The 21,692-nt window shown below is 44.6% G+C and overlaps 1 protein-coding gene across 2 annotated transcripts; it reads left to right on the top strand.

The window, feature by feature from the left end:
- Positions 1 to 3,484: 3,484 nt before the first annotated feature.
- Positions 3,485 to 21,296, top strand: vegfc (vascular endothelial growth factor c). 2 transcript variants are annotated; one of them, XM_057036519.1, is made up of 8 exons: positions 3,485 to 3,969; positions 12,173 to 12,401; positions 12,852 to 12,891; positions 12,973 to 13,042; positions 15,763 to 15,902; positions 17,334 to 17,473; positions 18,196 to 18,520; positions 19,317 to 21,296. In XM_057036519.1, exons 1-8 carry the CDS (start codon positions 3,838 to 3,840, stop codon positions 19,423 to 19,425), a joined length of 1,185 nt encoding a protein of 394 aa, XP_056892499.1. In that variant the 5' UTR covers positions 3,485 to 3,837; the 3' UTR covers positions 19,426 to 21,296. The 2 variants fall into 2 exon arrangements, with proteins under 2 accessions (XP_056892499.1, XP_056892498.1); XM_057036518.1 differs by having other exon boundaries at positions 3,487 to 3,969; positions 12,852 to 13,042.
- Positions 21,297 to 21,692: the final 396 nt, after the last annotated feature.

Genomic DNA, 21,692 nt, shown 5'->3' with positions numbered 1-21,692 from the left:
CATTAAAAAATATCCAAACAATTAATAAACGATATCAAAAAATTTTGTGGTCGCTATACATTTTAACCAAGTACCTTTGGTATATCTCAATAGGAAAATCTTACAAACACGTTTAGGGAAGAAACGAAACTACAGCCTAGATATTTATGGAAACATTATCTGTTTTCAGAACACTTATATTCGTCATCTATGTTACAATACTGATACTTGAAGAAGCAAGTGCGTTATTCTTATTTTACCAAATGTGTCCAGAAGGTGGCAGCACCAGCTCACAATTTAAATAACTGATAACAAATCCGCGCGACAGAAACCAAAGAATTTTCAAACTAATCATAGCCTCTTCGTGTTCATGGTAGACGTTTCCCATAAAAGTGTCCCTCATATGGTTCAACAATCGGGGTTTGATGATTCAATGTTCAACGTTCATCTCGAAAAGTCAGAGGCAAAGATACTGATCTGAGAGAACACATGTGACAAGGTTGCATCACAAGCTCTGCAACCAAAGTGTTAACGCTCAAGTATCAGACACCTCCAGCTCTGCTTTGAAGTCGATCTGACAAGAACAAGACCAGCCGTCGTGGCTTTGAAACTGTTGGACCGTTTGCCAGAGCGGATCAGACGCGCGCTATTGTTGGCTCACAGATTCTACTATTGTGTGCATTGATAGGAAGTGGGCCTGTGGGAGGAAAAGGGACTCACACAGCCATTCTGATTGTCAAACAGATGAAACAGAACAGAGAAATCATTATATCCTCATGTTCAAATACATTTCAAAGCATTCATGGCACTTTGTGTTGAAAATAATTCATATCACACGTTAACTGTACTGTAGAGAAATATCTGTGTTGCATTAACAACATATTGGGATGTAGCCTTTGGCAGTTTTGGACTGTAAAGTTCAAGCCCTATTGTGGAAGGAAGTTTTAGCACGTGCGACCGCAGCGCCAGCACGTGGAGGCCGACCTATTACGTTAGTTAGTTGCTAACCGCTGCTAACTAACAGTAATGCTACTAACCACTACATAGGAAAAAAATATTCCCAATTTGAAGCAGCATTCTATCGCTGTTGGTCCACAGGTCATTATTATTGTTCTTTGACTAAAGTACAAACCAAAAAGATCAACATCAGAGCGACCTCTGATAGAACAACTGTTTCAAATACTGGGGTTTTTAGTGAAAGTCAGAGATTCAGAGGGCAAAACTGTGCACACAATTTATTGAATCTAATTAATTTGGGATTTCCTGGTTTCTGGTATCCAGGCCAGCACTTATGGCCTTTCTGTTCAGGCCTGTTTGTTAGGATGAAGTTGTCACTCTGAGGAGCCACAGGATGTGTTTGTTGGTCATAAAACCATCAAGGCTTCATCACACACGCACACACACACACACACACACACACACACACACACACACACACACACACACACACACAACACACACACACACATGCATAGGGGTTTGAAGACATCACTCTTCTTTTTAAGGGCCCCGGTCTCACTCATTGCCCCACACATGGCAAACAGAATACATTTATCTGCAGCCTGACACCTGCTCCTGTGGGAAAATTCCTTAAATTCCTGAGATTTTTTTCCCCACCTAATGTCCATATATCACTTGCACACTTCCCTCTTGGTGGGTAACAGTATTTTCTCCAGTACTTTACAAGCTGCATGAAACAGAAACGTAAAGGGGGGGGGGGGGGAACAGATTTGATTTCACTCTAAAATCCCAAAAGACAGCAACGTCTTTCAGATGTTGGACTCTTTTGGTGTAAAGTTGTAAAAAAAATATTAGTAGCAGGGGAAATGATTTAACATGTAGGAGAATGTGCACACTAAAGCTTGTTGTTTTCCATTTTTAACTCAGGTCAAAGTCAAACTGAAGCAATTATTTTCATATCTGATCAATTTCCAGATGTTTGCCATTGCATGTCCTAAAGCATAGCATTCCAATTAGCAACACACACACACACACACACACACACCACACACACACACACACACAACACACACACACACACACACACACACCACCTGGTGGGGTCTTGAGCTATTCGATCTTGGAATTAATCTGCATTCATGTTCCACTGTGCTAAACGTGTTGCGTAACTTGGGAGCTGAGACCTGGAGAGAAGCAGCACAGAAAACAACATCTTCTCTCCTTCGGCAGTCAGGCCGTTTCACAATTTAATTTAGAAAAGAGACGTGGCCGTATGTTTTGGGTAATTTTGGATCTAAGCTCAACAAAGATTGGTTTGAAACGAAGCAGTCACCTTTTCCATTGAAAGGCAATGATTTGTTTCTTTCATCTAGGATCATTCAACCCTTTTATTCATTCTGTTCATCCAGGCAGACAACAATCATTTTAATATCCTGGTTATTATTTCTTTCTCATGGGAGTTGCACAACATCACGGCGCTATATAGTGCCCCCTGCCGGTCATCGCTTATAACTGCAGCAAACGTTTGTTAAACAAAACAAAAAGAGAAGAGCAGGAAAAGCTGAATTACTCGGGAAGATCTTCAGAAACATCCTATCGACTGATATAGAACCCTTAAATGAACAGAAAGAAAAAAAATACTACAAATACATCAATAATGAATACTTATAAAGTATAGAAATTGTGCCATTTCTTCATATTTTGACTTCGAGTGGAGGTTTTGATGCTTCACCTGTGAGAGTACTTTATGAACTAAAATCTCCCAGGACATCCCACCATGTCACGTGACAGCCAAAAAGCAAACATGGCACTAGTGTCTGTAGGCTTTAGTGATTACAGCCAACTGGGAGAGTTTAAAGGAAGAGGATAAACCGCAGGAGGTCCACGCCGCTGTGTGCCCCCAGTACCTGCAGGCTGAGATGCCCCCCTCTGTCTCCATGGGGGGTTAGGCTCACATTCAAATGCCCCAGAACGTGCACGGTTCTTGAGGAAAAAGAGCCTGATTTTCCAACGTGAACTGAATTCACCAGCGGTGATCGATGCCTGCGGTTTCGGGGAGAAAGTGGGAGAAAGAAAGAAAACCCCGCCAACATTTCTGAGCAATTAATGTGTCAGAGAAACTGATGACTGTCCCGCAGCCCGGGGCCAACTGCTGAGCACTGGCTCCCAGCCTGTGCGCGAGACCCGGAGGAGTCCTGGGGCCCCCCAAAAATTCATACTAATTTTTTTTTTCTGAAAAAATAACTCACTTCGAAGGATCTATACATCACAATTCATTGCCAGCGGCATCTGTAAAACTCGATTCAGCTTAGGAGCGAGGATGGACGCTGATAACAGCTTCAGAAGTTTATTTATGCTCAGTCTGGGAGGCGCGTTTGGGGGGAACTTCACGGTCAATGACCTGCAGAGCGGTGACACACCTGCGCTGCTCACCCTTGGAAGGACACCCTTGGAACCAAGCGCGCGCGCACACACACACACACACACACACACACACACACACACACACACACACACACACACACACACATACACACGTTCGATCACAGTGGGTGTCCTTATTCTTTACAATTAGTGAACCCTTTTGTTTTGCTTTAATGGGAGCGGGAGCGTTTTATTTTGAAGGCCTTTGGCGCGTTTCCGGTAATTGTCGCGTTAATGGCATAATTGACCGGCGGGTCTGACTCTCACTTCTGAGCTCTCATTAAATGTTCATGTCGTGTTGTGGCGCACCGATTCAGAAGATCAGCACTGGACCCTGACTGGATCCGGGGGGAGAGAGAGCGAGAGAGACAGGGAGAGAGGGAGAGAGAGAGAGAGTGTGCGTGTGTGTGAGAGAGAGTTCTTTTAAGCCCTAATTTTTCTGGCCCACAGTGGCTGAACAAGTGATTAACCACCATGCACCTACTGGGAATATGTGTACTGCTGGTCTTCCTGCTCTTCACCAACCTCGCCAGCGACTTTAGCCGCAGCGACGATTATTACTACGATTATTCCTACGAGCAGGAGCGCACGGACGAGCCGGTGAGGGTGAGTACAGAGGGGGATCGGTTCCGTTAGGAGAACCGGCAACCGCCGGGATCACTTCGGGGCTCCATTCATCAGAAACGAATTTTTAAAAAATGACATTAAAAAGACTGCTTCGCCCAGGTGGGGAGAGAGAGGGTTTATGGCGCAGAGAGCACCACGTGACCAGATTCCCTAAAAGTGCGGCACAACTTTGTTTGAATAGTTTGGAGCGTTGTTTGTCCGAGCAAACGGACGTTACCTCATGATTTAAAGGGCATTTTAAGAAAGAAAATGTATTTCTGCCGCTGGATGCATATAATAATATTCCTGGTCTGCTCTCATGTGATATTCTGGTATCAGGAGCCACAGGCGGGTCCAGGTGCTGCAGACCTCTTAGATATAGTCCCTGTGGTGCCCCGGAGCCCCCCGGGGTAGTCAGGAGCATCACACTACCTGACAGCCAGATGTTGAAGTGATGCACTCAGACTCATGCACGTCATTTTATTTATTACAGCAGTTTGATATTTTTAGATCACAGAAGTGGACAAGAATGTTCCAGGAGGCTTAATTAGATCTAAATCTAAGTTTTGGGTTTTCTTCCCTCTGTTTTGACTTTATTTTAGAGAAGTTCATTGTCTGTGGCAAAATGTTGAAGCCATTTCAAACTTGTAATAATATCATATATATACATTACCCACTATTTACCTTTCATTTATCTGAAACAACATTTCCCATAAACCCTCACTTGTGTGTTTTTAAGTGTTCTTCAGAACATTTTTAAACAGCTGCTTTGAGGACAAAAATTGGAAGTACTGGACATCATTATTCACAGAGGTTCAAGTGTGTGTGTGTGTGTGTGTGTGTGTGTGTGTGTGTGTGTGTGTGTGTGTGTGTGTGTGTGTGAGAGAGAGAGAAAGAATGTTAGTCACACCATCGGCCACCCAAATCAGAACCCTGTGTGTGAGTGTGTTTCTCTCACAAATGACCATAATTCCATCTTACTGATCCTTTTTCTGCTTCATTCTGAGCCAGAGCTGCAATTAGAATCAGACGCATCATTTCTGTAGCAAAGTCCGGCATTTACCGGCTTTTACGTGAGGAGAGGGGAAATTAGGGGAGTAGAGAGCCAAAGAGTGTAGGGGTCACTGGGGTCAAGTGTGTGTGTCTGCCTAGCAACAGTGGGCAGGTGTTTGATCACAGGGGACTCTTAATTGGACTGGCGCTGCGGTCGCACCCCTCTCATGCACCTTTAAATCCCTCGCAGATATTCGGAGCCCTTTAATCTCGGCTGATTGCGGCTCGTTTGGTCCCAGGACGACAGAAGGATGCAGCCGCGTGATGAAAGCGCACGGAACCCGAGGCGGGTCAGGAGCACTCCTTCCGGTGGGAGGAAGGACTCCCCTCTGCCTTTCTACTGGTGCCGAGTTTGAACCAAAACAACTTTCTCCTGCTTTTATGATGGCATCTCAAGTTTGTTTTAAAACTGAGACAATATCCTGAAACATGGAACCCCCCCCCCACACAAAAAAAATGCAAATTTGGTGCGTCGCTATACTATGAGGGATTTAATACACCTGTAAAAATGGCGCTTTTGCCTGTTTTGATTGGATAGTGAGAGCGCTTTAGCGATGAAACTGGACCTGCGAACCCGTTCTGGGGCCTAGCGACATCTCTACTCACCTTTGACTTGTACAACAGTTTATATTTGGTTTGATTTGGTTTGGGGAATGTAATCAAATTCCAGCCCCTGTCGCCCGAAGACAATAAACTTCCTCAGATTCCGGGGATCTATCTGGAGCCGTAAGATCGTTTGGCCTCGTTTGCTAAGCTACATTTGTCTTATGGGGAAAAAAAATCCTCTGTCCAGACCTCCAGTGAACCCTGTCTAGAACACTCTGTTTTCATATTTTCGGTCAGATCTTTTTTTGCCCTTTTTCTTTAACCCCGAATTCCAGATCTATTTCCATTTCTAATGAAACTGCGTTGATGGTTCGATGGCGTCTGTGTATCATTGATCCAGGCTCACTTGCTTCCTGTCATAAAAGGTGCATACATCAGCATTTTTTTTACAATCGTATTCAAGCTGCTGTACTTAATTGAGCCTTAATTTGATTGGAAATGACCCATCATCCTCTGTGTTGTCGAGGCTAATTTTCACTAAAGTTTTACTTTAAGAGTTCGGTTTATCTTTAGTCCAGAAGGCTGAAACCTTTTTTTATAGGCTTTTGCGTTACAAATGAATCCCACCACTTGTGGGTTTGATCTGTTTGGTTTAGACCCAACGTCCTCTGTATTACACTACACCGAAGAACTGCAGCGGTGGCCAAAAGCAACAAAAGGCGGCGCTCTTCCAAGGCGAAGTAATGACCTCAGTTGTGAGGGATACTGCGAGTCCATCACTCACCGATTCTTCAGTGAGATCAATGAAAACAATCTCCGAACGTGGAACCCGGTGAAAGCAGCTGCTTCTGCTTAAAGTGTTGAAATAAGTTTCCCACTTTTGACGCTCGCGTTGCTCTTTATTGTGCCAGGAGAGAATGTTCGCTTGCATTTACAATTCCATTCTTCACCCGCGAGATGCGTATTCCATTTCTTTGAGAAAAGCGGTTTTCCCCCATCCCCGAACAAGTGAGAGCAATAATGGCAGAACAAGGAACTATTAGCAGAAAGCATTAGGGGCATCGTACCGTTAGCGGTTTCCTCCATTTTAATGTGGCCCGTCTGTCTGAGTCAGTGAATTTAACTGTCACCGATATCCAAAAGTGAGGTCAGCCTCTGGAGTGCAACCTGTGTGTTAAATGATCATTTAAAGCACTCTATAGCAGCTATTATGTCACACAGTATCGTTAGCATGTTAGCAACTGTTGGTTATGCAGATTCTCTATGTATATCCTATCCTATGTATTTACTTTCTGTCTCTGTCTCGTTCCTCATGATGGAAAAAAGACTCAGAGAACATAACAAATCTCACTATGGCTTTTATCATGACAATCACTCCGTTTCTATTTATCCACCACCCCAGCTCCCTCGCTCCCTCTCAGTTATTTCACAACCCCCCTGGGGTCTGCAGAAGAATGTAGTGTGTAATTAGGAATCATTTTGAAGGAATTTTTCTGATTTCTCGGTGGACAGCATGTCTTGATCCTACAACCTGTTACCGAGTTACCCGCTTTGTTAACCGTTGATACCTCGTACGTGCAAAATGCTTTGGGGATTTTAACAGTTGAGCGTGTGTGGTGTCGCTACCACTCACATTCTCAGGTGAAAAGCAAGCATTAGAGGAGAGGAGAGGAGAGAAGAGGAGAGGAGAGGAGAGGCTAGGAGAGGAGAGGAGGAGAGAGGAGAGGAGAGAGGGAGGAGAGGAGAGAGGGAGAGGAGAGGAGAGGAGAGAGAGAGGAGAGAGAGAGGAGAGGAGAGGAGAGTAGAGGAGAGAGGAGGAGAGGAGAGAGGAGGAGAGAGAGGAGGAGGAGAGGAGAGGAGGAGAGGAGAGAGGAGAGGAGAGGAGAGGTTAGGAGAGGAGAGGAGAGGAGAGAGGAGGAGGGGAGAGGAGGAGGAGGAGGAGAGAGGAGGGAGAGGAGAGGAGATGAGAGGAGAGGAGAGGAGGAGAGGAGAGGAGAGGAGGAGAGAGAGAGGAGGAGAGGAGAGGAGAAGAGGAGAGGAGAGAGGAGAGGAGAGAGGGAGAGGAGAGAGGAGAGAGAAGGAGAGTAGAAGAGAGGAGATGAGAGGAGAGTAGAGGAGGGGAGAGGAGAGGAGAGAGGGAGGAGAGGAGGGGAGAGGAGAGGAGAGAGGAGGAGAGGAGAGGAGAGGAGAGGAGAGGAGAGGAGGAGGAGAGGAGGGAGAGGAGAGGAGGGGAGAGGGAGGAGAGGTTAGGAGAGGAGAGGAGAGGTTAGGAGAGGAGAGGAGAGGAGAGGAGAGGAGAGGAGGAGAGGAGAGGTTAGGAGAGGAGAGGTTAGGAGAGGAGAGGAGAGGGGAGGGGAGGGGAGAGGAGAGGATGAGGGGAGGAGAGGAGGGTAGAGGTGAGGAGAGGAGAGGAGAGGAGAGGGGAGGGGAGGGTAGAGGAGGGGAGGGGAGGAGGGAGGGGAGGAGGAGAGGAGAGGGAGGAGAGAGGAGGGGAGAGGAGAGGAGAGGAGAGGAGAGGAGAGGAGAGGAGAGGAGAGGAGAGGAGAGGAGAGGAGAGGAGAGGAGGGGGATCAATGCCAGCATAGATGAGAGTGATGCAAACATGAGCTTTAGCATTCCCATAATAATAACTTTACTTATTGAGTCACTCATCAAAGTGTGGATAGAGTCGACTTCCTGACTAAATTTAGTCGTTTGCTTCCAAGCGTCCAGTTTTTTTTGGTTTTTTTTACAGCACTGTTGTGTTTTGTTTATGAGTTTATGATTTATTGGTCATCATTTATGGAGTTTGACAACTCTTCTGCTAATGAACTTTTCCTAACCTTGAAACCAAAATATCTCCACGCGGCCCAAGTTGTTTATGTTGGAGGGCAGCAGCTCTGGAGAAACAGAATGTGTAAGACTACACTTCCTGGCCTCAACCCTGCCTGTCAGATTGGCAATAATGTGAGTCAAATTAGCAGAGAAGAGAGCAGCACCGTCCACGGGGGGATTAGCATCATCCGCCATTTGGCTACAAAGACCACGCTGGTCTGGGGCACCACTATAAGGGCCCGCCATTCATTTCAGAATCTGAGCAGCGAGGCGTCATGTCGGGAGCAAGTTTGCGCCTCGTCCTAATTTCACTACGTGCTATTATGTTGTAGGCTGAACATAAACACACACTGCTGCCTTGCTTCTGAGCAGCAAACTGCATAAGCAGCATAATCCACAACAGGTCATAAAGCCACCTGGAATAATAGGGCCAAGACGAGAATGTGACCAGGCTGAGAGGCTGCAAAAGGGCAATTTTAAGTTTAAAAACCAAGAGAAAATGCATAATAGATGTCACGAGTACTGAAGCATTCATAGGTTAATTTGAATAATGAATAAGGATATTTTCATCAGGCTTTAAATCATATTTAGATCTATTTAAGGCAGGGTACCATGACCTAAATACCACAGTTTCATAAGCAGTAATCAATTATTTCATTTTTTCCTCCAATCTTATTGGAATAATCAGTACGTAGAGTCTCCAACGTGAAACGCTGTCCGCAAAAACGACAATTTGAAGAATGAAATCAATCCCGCTGTTCCGGACACATGAAGGGTGAGTCAGCGTTTTTTTAAAAGATGGCTGCTTGGCGTGGACCCTCGAAAGCTTGACCTGTAGACCTCATCGGTCGCCGGGCTCGGTCCTACGCTGTGTGGGCCTGGTTGGGGGCAGGGGACCCTTGAATAAAGGTGACCGAGGGTCATTGAGGATAGAATGTATAATTAAGTGAGGCTGTCACAGTTGAGGGGCCAAGAGGCATTAAGCTTAACCGGGGACTTGTTGAACTATTTACTGCTTTGGTTCGATCCCTATTATAGTCCACATGTTTGCGAACATGATGGTATTTATCTGAAGCATGGAGGATCATATAGAGTTGCTTATTTTCTTCCCGTTACATAAAAGATTTCCTTTACAGGAGAAGAAGAAGCTGGGATTAGACAAAATGGACTGATCAAAGCATCACGGCCCCATGTGGCTCCAAACGTTGTTTCTGGGTCAGTTGATGGCTAAATAAACACGTGCACGCAGATCCAGGGAGGAAAAACAAAAATCAAACCAAAGCTACTGACTCGTGAGACCACCAACCGAGTCTGCGCTGTTGTGCTCAATAATTTAGCAACACACTCTCACACACACCTGAATACACCCGCTCGACACAACCTGGTGGTTTATCTCTCGTTTGCTGCCTTTATTTGAAAAACGGTGGAGTTTATGCTGCATACTTTCCGCTGCTGCCGAGCAGTGTTGTTAAAGAACACAGACAGACCTACATAATAACCTATATATTAAAAGAAAGACACAAGAGGTTGAATTTCATCTGTAGTGTACTGATATACAGGATTTCCTTGTCCAGCGTACCAAAGGACATTAAAATGAGGCAAAAGCTGATTTTCAGGGTGTTTGAACTTCTCCCCTAAGCAGGAGCAGGGAGGGATGGGGGCATCCACAATGCTGAGTGCTATGCTGATGAGAGGGCTGTGGTAAATTCAGGGGTGCCCCCTGTAGAAGGGCATTCTGGGTGCTCTCTTTAATATGTGAACGTTGTAGGGATGTTACTCTACCTCCTTGGCCTGTGGGGCTCTGGTGTTACTCCATTAAAGATCCTCTGTGCTGTTCATCCCTACTAATCTAGTAATACTCTGCTGAATCTAATGTTACTCAGCAGCAGGTCATTTATTTTGGAGGAGACTGTTGTTAATAATTACACTGTACAGCCTGCTGGTGTAGCTCCTGTAGTCCAGTTTATGGTTGATAACACCCACCAACGATGGTTAGAACGTAAACTTGATGACGCGGCCTCATCGGCTCATTTGGGTGTGCAGGCGTGGGTCAGCAGGCTGAAGAGAAGTGGGCCGAGCGCTGATCTTTGAGGGACCTCAAGCGCGTTGAGAGGTGTTTATTGTGCGCCTGCTGAACCAAACTGCTTGTGGTTTGGCAGTTTGAAAGTCCAGAAGTCAGTCACAGAGAGGATGGCAAACTCCCAGATTAAACATTGATATTAGCTGCTCCAAACAGCAGCTTTGAGCTGAGTGGAGGGAGGGAAACTTTATTTGATGAAGGAAGCATTGCTATAAACTATCAGACTAGGTGCCAACCTTTTATTTTGGAAGAACTCCGCTTTCTTTTCCGCATAAGGGTCCTAGTCCAGCGATGGTCTAGGGAGGGATACACAGAGCAATAATATTTTATTATGGTAGTACTGTAATGGATGAGAGGGCACTGATGCTGTTGACTGTCCCACCTGTTCCCCAGACATGAATCATGTAGCCACAACAAATCAAAAACTATCCAGGAGATGACCGATGCCCTAATCCAGGCCTGGGAGAAGCCTCTCCAGGAGACCAGCTGTCATTTTATCAGGATCATGTCCCAATTGTAGGGAGCTCACGCAGACAGATGGGGCTCACCCCCCCCGAGTCGCATTTTGAGTTGTCCAGCTGCTGTTGAGTCCGAATGTGATCTTATTTATCTTTCCACTGAATGTCTTTTGCATGATTTCTTACGTCATTCAATAACACAGTGTAATCATTGAAGATTTTCAACTGGAAAATTTTACATTTTTAAGGTCTGGGTTGTGTGATGTTCCTCTTTATTTCTATGAGTAGTGTCTGTGTCCAGTTTCTTGAATGGAAAGGCTTTGTTTGAAGCAAACAGACATTTTTGAAACAGCCAGCAGAGTCAAGTGTGTGTGTCGCTGTAATTTCTACATATTAGTAGAGTATCAAAATCTACTAGCAAAGTGGGAAGTAAGCACCTTTTTTTTGTAGGTGAACACAATATCAAAGGCCTGTTTGTAAGACCTGGTTGTAAGGTCAAGGGTCGAGGATAGTATTGGGTTTAGTTTAGGGTCAGGAAGTTAGCTGTGATGGTTTGGGTTTGGGTAAGGAGCTTGGTGATGTCTACAAAAGTCCTCACAAAGATAGAAGTACAGGGATGTCCGTATGTTTGTGAGTGTGTGTGAGGGAGAGAGATCTGAGTTTTTCCAGCAAACATTTATATTGTTCGGATTTGATTGATTGTGTGGATTTTGACATTTATCAGTGAGCCGGGCAGGACAGGAAGTGAGATAACATTCAAAGGGCTCAGCCATAAATCTGTCAGACAAGAAGAATTCAGTCAATTGTCTGAGCACACAGGCAAAAAGAGGAAAAAAAAATCAACAACCCCCTTCCCCAAAAAACAAACAAACAAAAAATATAGAAATGTCTGTTTACTGGTTCGGCTCATGAAGACTCCAGTGTTATTTCACTCTCCTACTGCATTACACTTTATATCGCTCTGCCAACCGATTAAGAACTTGTTATTTCAAAGTGATCTTTCGGAGATCTCAAAATAAGGATTTCAGCACTGAAATTCATCAACAATGAAACAATACAATTGATGGTAACATTAGCATAACAACCAGAATGTGCTTGTGTGTATATAGTCAATGTGGTGTGTGTGTGTGTGTGTGTGTGGATGCTTAAATTCCACCATGCTGATCCATTAGGGTTGCTTCTTGTGGTACCTGCACAGAGAAGGTGAGAAGGTGAGAAAGGATTCTCTCTCAACGCTTCTCTTCTCTTTAAGGACTCTCTTCCAAGGCCAGACATGGAGCAGAGGTTGCGTTCCGCCTCCAGCGTTGATGAGCTGATGACCCTCATCTATCCTTCCTACTGGGCCACTCTGAAGTGCAACTCCAAACTCTCCTCAGTTGCTGCATCATCCAGATCCCGCTTCGCTGAACGGCAGCAGCCACCAGCTTCCACGGAGGATCCAGTCTTTTCTGCCGTCTACCTCAACTTGGATGTCCTGAAAAGTACGACATTTGATGTCAGATTTCCCTTGAACCAAGCAGCCATGGTTTGATTCTGTGTGAGTGACTGGTGTGTGCCTCATAATGGACTAGGGGGTTCTTCCAAGTGGCGACCCCTGTGACCTTTATTAGGAATAAGTAGCCCAGATATGTTTGGTCCCCCAGGACTGCATAGGTCAGAAGAAGCGTTTTAATCTCCAAAAGTGAACAAACCCCAGATTATTCTGGAAGATGTGCCTCTGATTCATGAACGTGTGTGGCCAGTGATCTCCGCCAGTTAGCAGGTAGCCTCTCTGCTCCCAGCGAAGCGATTGGACGACGCCCACCTGTCCACATCGTCCACCTGTCCACACCATGTTGTCACTTGTGCCTCGGATTTGCGCGACGTCATCTGTGTGCACAGCTGCAGCGTTTGACGGCTGTGACGTTTGACTTCCTGCTTGTTTTACGCAGGCATAGAGTCGGAATGGAGGAAGACACAATGCGTTCCCAGGGAAGTGTGTGTCGACGTGGGCAGGGAGTTTGGGGCTCCCACCAACATATTCTATAAACCACCATGTGTGTCCGTCTACAGATGTGGAGGATGCTGCCACTCTGAGGACAAACAATGCAGAAATATCTCCACAGGATACCTCAGCAAAACCGTAAGTGGGTGTGTGGGAAATCCAAAATTAAGTCTTTATCGGCATTATATAAGCATCTTGGTTTTATGTATCCATGCATGAGAAATACAGGGTGACAGGTCAGGGCAGAAGGGTTTTTGGGTTCTCCCAGCCTCTCCAACCAATCTTGAAAGAGCTTCAGAGGACAGGAGCAGAAATTCAGACGTGCAAGCGTGACTGAGACCTTTTCACACAGATTTAGTGCTTTGATTTTCATCGTGTCAGTCTTATTTAACCTTTCATGAATTACAGAACCTCCTCTGTTTATTGAAACAAGATGTAGTGTTTTTTTTTTTTTTGTGGAATTCCTTACGAGAGACTCGTGAGCTGTGTGTGCGTGCGTGTGTGTGTGTGTTTTGTGAGTGCGGTAAGCACTCATAAGGTCAGAAACTGAAGGCTCCTTTTATTACAACCTAATTAGGAGAAGGGAGAGACACAGTATTGAAGTCATCTTACAGTCTGAATTTGAGTCATTGAGACTAATTATTTCCTATTCAATCCGTTCAACTGTGGGATTAAAAGACTGAAGCGGCTCTCAGCATTTCTTTTTTCAGGTCTTTACAATGGCGTTGCGTAAGGGGATGTATCTTTGTCGGCACCGTGTGAAAGCCCAAACCAATCTCCTTTTGTCCTTTCAGGGCCACTCTCACTCATTGTTTCGCGCCATTTGACGCTTCATGTTAAATTCTAAAAGGACAAACGTGTGTTAATATTTTGACTTAAATAAATAAATAATAGAACAGTGGTGTAAAGTGCAGCAATTTTGTAAACGTGAACATTCTTGAAACCTACTTGGCAGAAACCTGTGAAATGTAATATGGGCCAATATAGGGTGCTTTATAGTACATTTCATGCATACATTTTACTTCAGGTCAGTTTTATCCAGTGTCTATTATCCAAGAGTGAATACATTTAGTGCAGATATACAATGCTTACTCTACAATTACCCAAAAGACACAACGAGTGTTCATATATTTTTCTACAAATGAAACAAATCAAGAGATCCAAAAGGAATTATGAGCCAGGGGCCAGATTAATGCCTCGGCAACGACAACAAAAAAACACCGAAACAACATTTACCATGTACAGAGAGAGAAGATTGTACTTTTAAGTGAAAACCAACAGTCTTATGCCGGAGAAAACAAGATTCAAAGGGACGCATGGGAACAAAAGTATCATTGGAACTTTATTTAAAGAGCTAAAAGTCTGTCTCTACCTAGAAATTACAATCCAAAGAGATTCAGAGTCAGTTAATTCAGGTATTCAGCAGTCTGTCTGTAGGAGGAAGCTGTTTAGGAAACCCATTGTTTTGGGTTTCATTCCTCAGGCAGGATCAGAAACAGATTATGGAGGGGGTGTGAGAGGTCTTAGCTGATGTCCTGTGCCCTGTGGAAGAAAGGCACTCTGATAAAGGTCTTGGACAGAAGTCAACCCCCATGATCCTCTCTGCTCCTCTCACCACCCATTCACCTTTAGAATGTTATCGGGGGGGTTGTTGTCACTTCATTTTCCTCATGATGCTGGTACTGAGAATGTTTCTCATATCCCAGAGGTGTTCATGGAGCAGGCGATAATGTGTGACTGTCTGTGGCCGTTCCCCACTCTCTCCACCGGGGAGGAGCTGACAAGTGTGCGCAGAGGCTGAAGTCTACGATCATCCCCTTAACCTGAGGCACACCGGGGTTGTTTTCCCTCAACATTGTTAGACCTCCTCCCTGTACGTGGTTTCATCGCTTTTGCTGATGAACTCAGGAAATCCAAGCTCCCCCAGCACATAGCAGGGTTGAGGCCAAGCAGAGGCAGTTTCAGCACTGAACAATGAAGACAATCGACGTTTGCCAAGCTCCTGGCATCAGTGGCGTCTTTATTTAGGTGTGAAAGAATGGAGTGGGAGCGGTAGCTGTGGCGTCCCCACTTGAGCCGCTGCAGCATTTCACCATTTTTAAAAAAATGGTCCAGCCAGTCACACCCTTATCTGTTTTTACTCACCCTGTAGGGTGTTTTAGAGTGGTGTTGGCATGATGGATATGTGGTCAGAGTCTCTAAGTCGGGGGTGGGGACAGCTTTGAATGCCTTTGAGGTGTCAGCAAGGAGCAAATCTAGTGTGTGTGTATTTTTTACCCCTGGTTTCACAATCTACATCCAACAGGAATGTGGGGAATCCAGCTAGTGTGATTAAAGTTGCTAACAAAACTACACAGCTGTCAGGATCTACTGGTTATGCTGCTGCTCTTAGTACACATATTTATAAGCTAATATAATCAAGTGTTTGGTTTGTGGAGGAAACCAAAGGCTTTTCTGTGGCCCAGAATCACATTATTGTTGTTTTACACTAACAAATGTGTTGTATTCTGGTTCAAATGAAGCTGTGTCCCCCCTCCCAAAAAAAAATCCATATCCAAACCAAGTATAAATACATTTGTTATTGGAATAATTGTGTCCTGATTGGGTTTAATGAATGAATGAGTTAATGTAGCCTTCTCAGATTATCGTACATTTAGGGAAATTTGGAAGTATTGATCTAAAATCGGGTGAATTTATCCTACAAATGCCATAATTATCGCGCAACTGGCCATTCACAGCTAATTCATCCAGCAAAATTGAAAAAAAAGTGGTCACTGCATTTGCATTGTGCTTGAAAATTCCCCTAATTTTTTAGGATGCTGCTTCTCATTAACGCTTGTATTTTGCTTTCCCTTCAGCTTTTTGAGATTACAGTGCCGATTACACAAGGGACCAAGCCAGTAACCATCAGTGTGGCCAACCACACCCAGTGCAGCTGCCTTTCCAAACTAGACATCTACAAACAAGTTCACAGCATCATCAGGAGAGCCCTTCCCCAGTAAGCACCTGTACTGCTTTACTACATCCTTTATTCAATGGAACCTTAACACACTCTTCATCCTCTTGTTTCTCTCTCTCACACACTCGCATCTTTTTAAGGGATGCAAGAATACTAGTTGATGTTGATTTTTTAGCTTTTGGATCCACGTGAAAAAAAGCAAAAAGGAATTAGTCAGCAAAAGCCAAACAGTCAGGCAGCGCAAGCAGTGGCGCCCAAATGGGGATCAGGTCGACAGCATGTAAATGTTGAACTTTGATATCAAATTTGTCCATTTATTGATGGGTAAATTTTGCCCTCACTTCCTTTTCAAGGACTTGGCTGTGATCCTGTCGATCCAATTAAGTCTCTTTTCCAAGGATTTGAGCTTGGCCTCTCATTGATCCATTGTGTAAGCCAGAGTATTATTATTAATACTGGCTGCCATAATTTGCAGGTGTGAGTGAATGAAGTAACTATATTAAACTCAGTAGAAGGAACAAGGAACACGGAACAAGGAACAAGGAAATGTGACAACCATATTCAACCGAAGAAAGGAAATAACGTTGTGCTTTATTTACAATGTCTAACAATGGAAAGGGAATGAATCCCTAAGCAAATCTAATGTCTTACGGGACTCAACCGGATGAGCCGACTGGGAATCAGGTCAACAACTCAAATAAACCAAACTGATGTCATTCAAACGGGACCAACAAGCACAGACACGCGCTTGACACAACAGTCAAGCAGAGGAGGGAAGACGAAGCAGGTTTAAATACACAAGGAGACACTTACAGGCAGGTGAGACACATGAGGGTAATTAGGATCAATTAGGGTTAGGACACAGAGGTGCAGGACAAGGACACTGACAAAACTCAGTCATCAAAGGATTTCCAGACATTTGATGCATCGTATCTAGAACATTCCATATTTGTCATCATGGCAGTAAATTCCGAGGCCAGGCGTAGGGTCAGTCTGAGCTGCCACTGTTGATCAACCCAACCTGGACTCTTGGTGGTGGGGGAAACCGCAGCCCCCAGAGGAAACCCACAAAGAGCAGCATATTAACCCGACATAGAAAGGGCTGTTGTAACTGGGGATGGAGCCCAGCCTTCTTGCTGTGAGGCTATAGTTTTTCTGGACATCGTTTATGGCTCCGTTTTTTACCTGCCTACACTCTGTCATACAATGGTGGCAGAGAATATCTTACTCATTATGATGCACACACACACACTCGCACACTTGGTGAGCGTGAGTAGAATATAGCATCTACACAGGCCAGGACCTGGGGATTGAACCAGGCTTACCCTACCAGGAGAGTGCTGTACCTTATGGCCATGCCGTCATCCTTTCATAAAGTGCATTGCTTGCAATTTAATAAAAAAAAGAACTGAAAGATGCATCCTTCTTCCATCCTTCTTCCTTGACCACTCTGGTTTTTCTCTGTTGAAGGTGTTCGATGGCTAACAGCAGCTGCCCTCCTGGTGAGACATGGAACAGTCGGCAATGTCGATGCGTCAGCACGACTACTAATGTACGACACAGCCCCTCGTCTCCACCTCTAACTTCAACGAGACCCCAACAGCACCAAGGTATTAGCAGAGATATATTTATAGGTATACCTTCACAGTAGCACACAAGCTACTGTAAATGGGCCAATAATGGGCCACTTCAGCTACCCTTCGTCTCCATTTCAACCCTTTTCTAAGGACATCGACTCACTCGCCTGTCAGAAAAATTCCCAACTTTCTCAATATGTGTGTCTGGGAAGGTATGGATGATGCATGACGAGCCTGCAAGCCAGCCCGTCTACCGATGACAAGTCTAGCAGAGGTTGAGACAGGTTTCTTGAGGAATGGCGATTGTGCTAGGCCGCTGTAGCCTGGCTTCAGTGACACATACAGCACTATCATGAGTTACCTCTTCCTACTGCCAGTGTTATTTGCAGCATAGCCTGTTAATGTGAGGGCGTGGCTATGCTAAATGTTGCTAAAATATGCAACAAATATCAGATAAATTTAGCCCTACTTTGATGTGATCCCTCCACTTTATTTTACCAACACAACTGCTGTGTTTATTTTCTTTAGCCCTTCTTTTGTATCTTATCCAATTATTTTTTTGCTTAAATCTAGTGTGTTAGAATGCCTAATTAACTGAGACTGAAATGTTGCTGAGCAAACCTAATGACCCTCTGTGGATTTCAGTAACAGGGTAGGATCTGCCCCCTTAAACTGGTATTCTTCTATTCTTCTTCCTACCTGAGTCACCGAATGACTCTATTCCAGACCTCACAGTTGCCCTTCCTTCTCTCCAGACGTGTTCTCTACAGATGTATGTGGCCCAGATAAAGAATTCGATATGGAAACCTGTCAGTGCGTGTGTCAGCGCAACGTTCCGACTAACAACTGCGGCCCCCACCACCACCTCGACCTGAATACCTGCCAGTGCGTTTGCAACACGCTGCCCGGTTCCTCCTGCCCGCCAAACCATGTCTTCAACAAGGAGAGCTGTCAGTGCATGTGCACCAGAACATGCCCGAGGCACCAGCCGCTCAATAAAACCAAATGTTCTTGTGAGTGTAACGAGTCACCAAAGAAGTGCTTCCTGAAAGGAAAAAGGTTTCACCGGGCTACTTGCAGGTAACGATTGAATTTTTATCTTCCACATATGGTTCTATGGTTATATTTTACCTTTGGTTCCATTTAATTACATCATTTTCAGCTAAAGTGTCACACACACACACACACACACACACACACACACGTGCACGCACGCCCACACATTTTAGGTGAAGTTCTTGTCTGTGAGTAGTAAGTGGCAATAGCAGGGAACTGGTGTGTAATATAAGATCTCATTGTACTAATGACTTTGTCTGGCTGTCACTTAACCATTTCCTCTTCCCACAGTGGAGGAAGTTCACACACATACACAAATCCATCTACCCTGTCTAGTTGTGACCCCTTGTTTCAAGTGATTTATGAGTGTAATGTCGCAGCAGGACTGGTGTGTCTGGGATCGGGCACTTATGTGCCTTTGCTTTCATCGTAGATAAATATTCTGTGGTCTACCAACGGCAAATCATCCCTATAAAACATCATGAAATTTGATTGTTACCTTTAATTCAGATAAGCAGGCTGTCAGTTATTCTGATATGAGCCTTGAAGCTAGCAATATTTGACAATAGAATGGAACAAATGATGCCAGATGCATGAACAAAAGGGTCAAACACCACATCTGTGGTCTGTCTGACAGGAAGTCCAGGTCCCAGTCATGTCTGGATGTAGGTTCTCCTGGTCCTGACAGGCAGAATCATAGGAAAGGCAGAGCTGTAATCCTAGACAAGTTTGTTATATAAAGCAAAATATCATCTGCATATAGAGAGTAACGTGGTGTTACTCCTCTTTAATGGCATTTGATTTGTCTCCTCTGTTCCAGTTGTCTCAGGCCTCCCTGTGATGCGAGGAGGCAAAGGTGTGACCCTGGTTTCTCCTTCAGCGAGGAAGTGTGCCGCTGCGTGCCGTCCCATTGGAGAAGGATCGACTGAGCATCAGCAGGGGCTTCTCTGAGAACATCACAACGAAGTCATAGAAACCACAACAAGTAGACGTTACCGACTCTCGTTTGGAGACCTGCTGATTCTGCGTATCCTCATCAGCTGAACTGGCAGCTAAGGTGTGAATCCTGATGATCGAACCATCGGGAAAGTGATGAGACAACAGCAGTTTAATGGAGGAGATTCCCGCCTAAACCCAGAAACGGTGGAAGAGTTCTGAGAAGAACTGGTGCAGGACAAGGAGAGAAAAAGACGGAACATTCGTAAACCACTGTCTTTTAAAATATGCGAATTATGGCAGTATTCTTTATGTCAGATATTGATTACATAATTTATTAAAAGTTATTTTATCATTCGCTGCAATTTCTGTCTTTTTTCCTCTGAAATTACAGTGTGATCAATATTTTTGTATCATGTACCTTATGTAAAATAAAGTGTACTGGATGTTATGTATTACTAACGTATCTGATATGATGGAGTTTATGTGTTATACTATACTATAATTGGTGCTGCTGCTTCTTCTTCTACTAACCACTAATAACAACAGAAGGAAACGGCAAAACTGTCATTAATAACCCGATAAGTTGTTGATTTTATTTCATTAACCCCCGCCCCCCCTCCTTGTAGACAAAGGGAAGGGGGTGATAGAACATTGGCTCCATCTTCCACCCTACTGCAGATCCAACCCCATCGTGCTGGTGCCTCTGGCCCACTTGGATATTATGGAACTCAGTTCCATTGTGCTCCTTAAGCACTCTCAGACCCAACACTGCTGGCATTAGCCATCAATGGCTCCATGAAGTCCACCAGCACATACAGGCGCCTCTCTTCTCTGCAAGTCCCCTGGGTCTGGGTACTGATCGCCAAAGGAACGGAGCTCCTCAGGGTGAGGTCTTCTATCCCTTCTTCTGTCCTCTGGTCCTGCACTGTAGCAAACTTTAACTTCACAGACTTGAAGACGGCTGTAGCAACTGTGGGACCAGCCTTGCCTTGGAGAATGTGGCCCACTCCACACACACCTCTACTCTGCTTCACACGGCTCTTCTTTGTCAGTGAATGTGGGCCCCCGATCCTTCTTTAGGGCTCCATTTCATGACTTGTTTCAGCTTTATTGATAAACACTGGGGTATTTTATCTATGCAATATTAGCCATACAACTCCAAATTACATTCTCCTGATGGTTCTGTTGACATGTTGGGCTGTTAGGTGTCCTTTCCTCATCTGGAAGAATCTCCTGAGCACAAGAACAGGGAGTTAAATATTGTCGTCTACCGGTGAAGTTGACCGGTGCCCCATTCCTTCTCAAGCTGCGGCCTTTCCTTCTCATCCTCAATAACAATGGTTTTGTGGTCTCTCACTGCTTGTTGATATTTTTTACCAAGGTTGTGTCTTTTATTTGTGCATTACATTTCTGTTTGTTTGTCTCTAAGAATCAATAGTGAACAATGGTTTCTTCAGCTTTAGTCTGGAATAAGAAGTCAGGTCGACTGAAGACAGGGCTAAATGTTGGCACACGTGTGTTTGTGTGTGTGTTTGTGTGTGTGTCTGTGTCTTTGTGTGTGTGTGTGTGTGTGTGTGTGTGTGTGTGTGTGAGAGAGAGAGAAAGCACTCGGTGAGCTCACACATACATTACAGTATAGTCCGGTAGGAACAGTCCCACTCCCTTCCTTGTATTGAAATCTTTTTTTTTTTTTTTTAATAAAGACCTGTTAGAGAGAGAGAGTGAGAGAGAGAGAGTACTTACGGTATTAGGAAATGGGGTATTGGGTGTATCAGCTGCTCAGATAAAGTAACACAATGGGAAGTGTGTTTTTCTGTGTACCAAATCAAAATTAAAAGGGGACTGGCATTTCCCAAAAGAATTCATTTAATCCTGTTTACTTAAGTGAAAAAGGTGTGATTACGGAAGTTTTATTTACTCAACCAACCACACACACACACACACACACACACGCACACACACACACACACACAACACACACACACACACACACACACACACACACACACACACACACACACACACACACACACTTGCAGGGTCAAGGGTCCAAAACCTCCACTGAATGATGCAAAAATATACAATTTCTTAAGCAAAGCGTTTACTGCAGGGTTTTTTTGTTGTTTGAAATCTTGCATATTTAGGTGTAGCAGGAAAATATTTTTTAAAAATGAAAATGTGGCTGAAAGACAGACTGAGGGAGAGAACACGGACATGAAGAGTAGAGGAGGAAGAGGTGGCTGGTTGCTTTGTTCTT

The sequence above is a fragment of the Takifugu flavidus genome, chromosome 6 (genome assembly GCF_003711565.1).
Source record: "Takifugu flavidus isolate HTHZ2018 chromosome 6, ASM371156v2, whole genome shotgun sequence".
Classification (NCBI taxonomy): Eukaryota; Metazoa; Chordata; class Actinopteri; order Tetraodontiformes; family Tetraodontidae; genus Takifugu; species Takifugu flavidus.
This window is presented reverse-complemented; position numbering and strand designations above follow the sequence as displayed.

What these genes read in the sequence shown, in the direction of transcription:
- vegfc (XM_057036518.1), top strand. Translation starts at nt 3,838, where the DNA reads ATGCACCTACTGGGAATATGTGTACTGCTGGTCTTCCTGCTCTTCACC. An exon ending in GAGACCCCAACAGCACCAAG is followed by an intron (nt 17,474 to 18,195) that starts GTATTAGCAGAG and finishes CCTTCTCTCCAG; the next exon opens with ACGTGTTCTCTACAGATGTA. An exon ending in TTTCACCGGGCTACTTGCAG is followed by an intron (nt 18,521 to 19,316) that starts GTAACGATTGAA and finishes CCTCTGTTCCAG; the next exon opens with TTGTCTCAGGCCTCCCTGTG.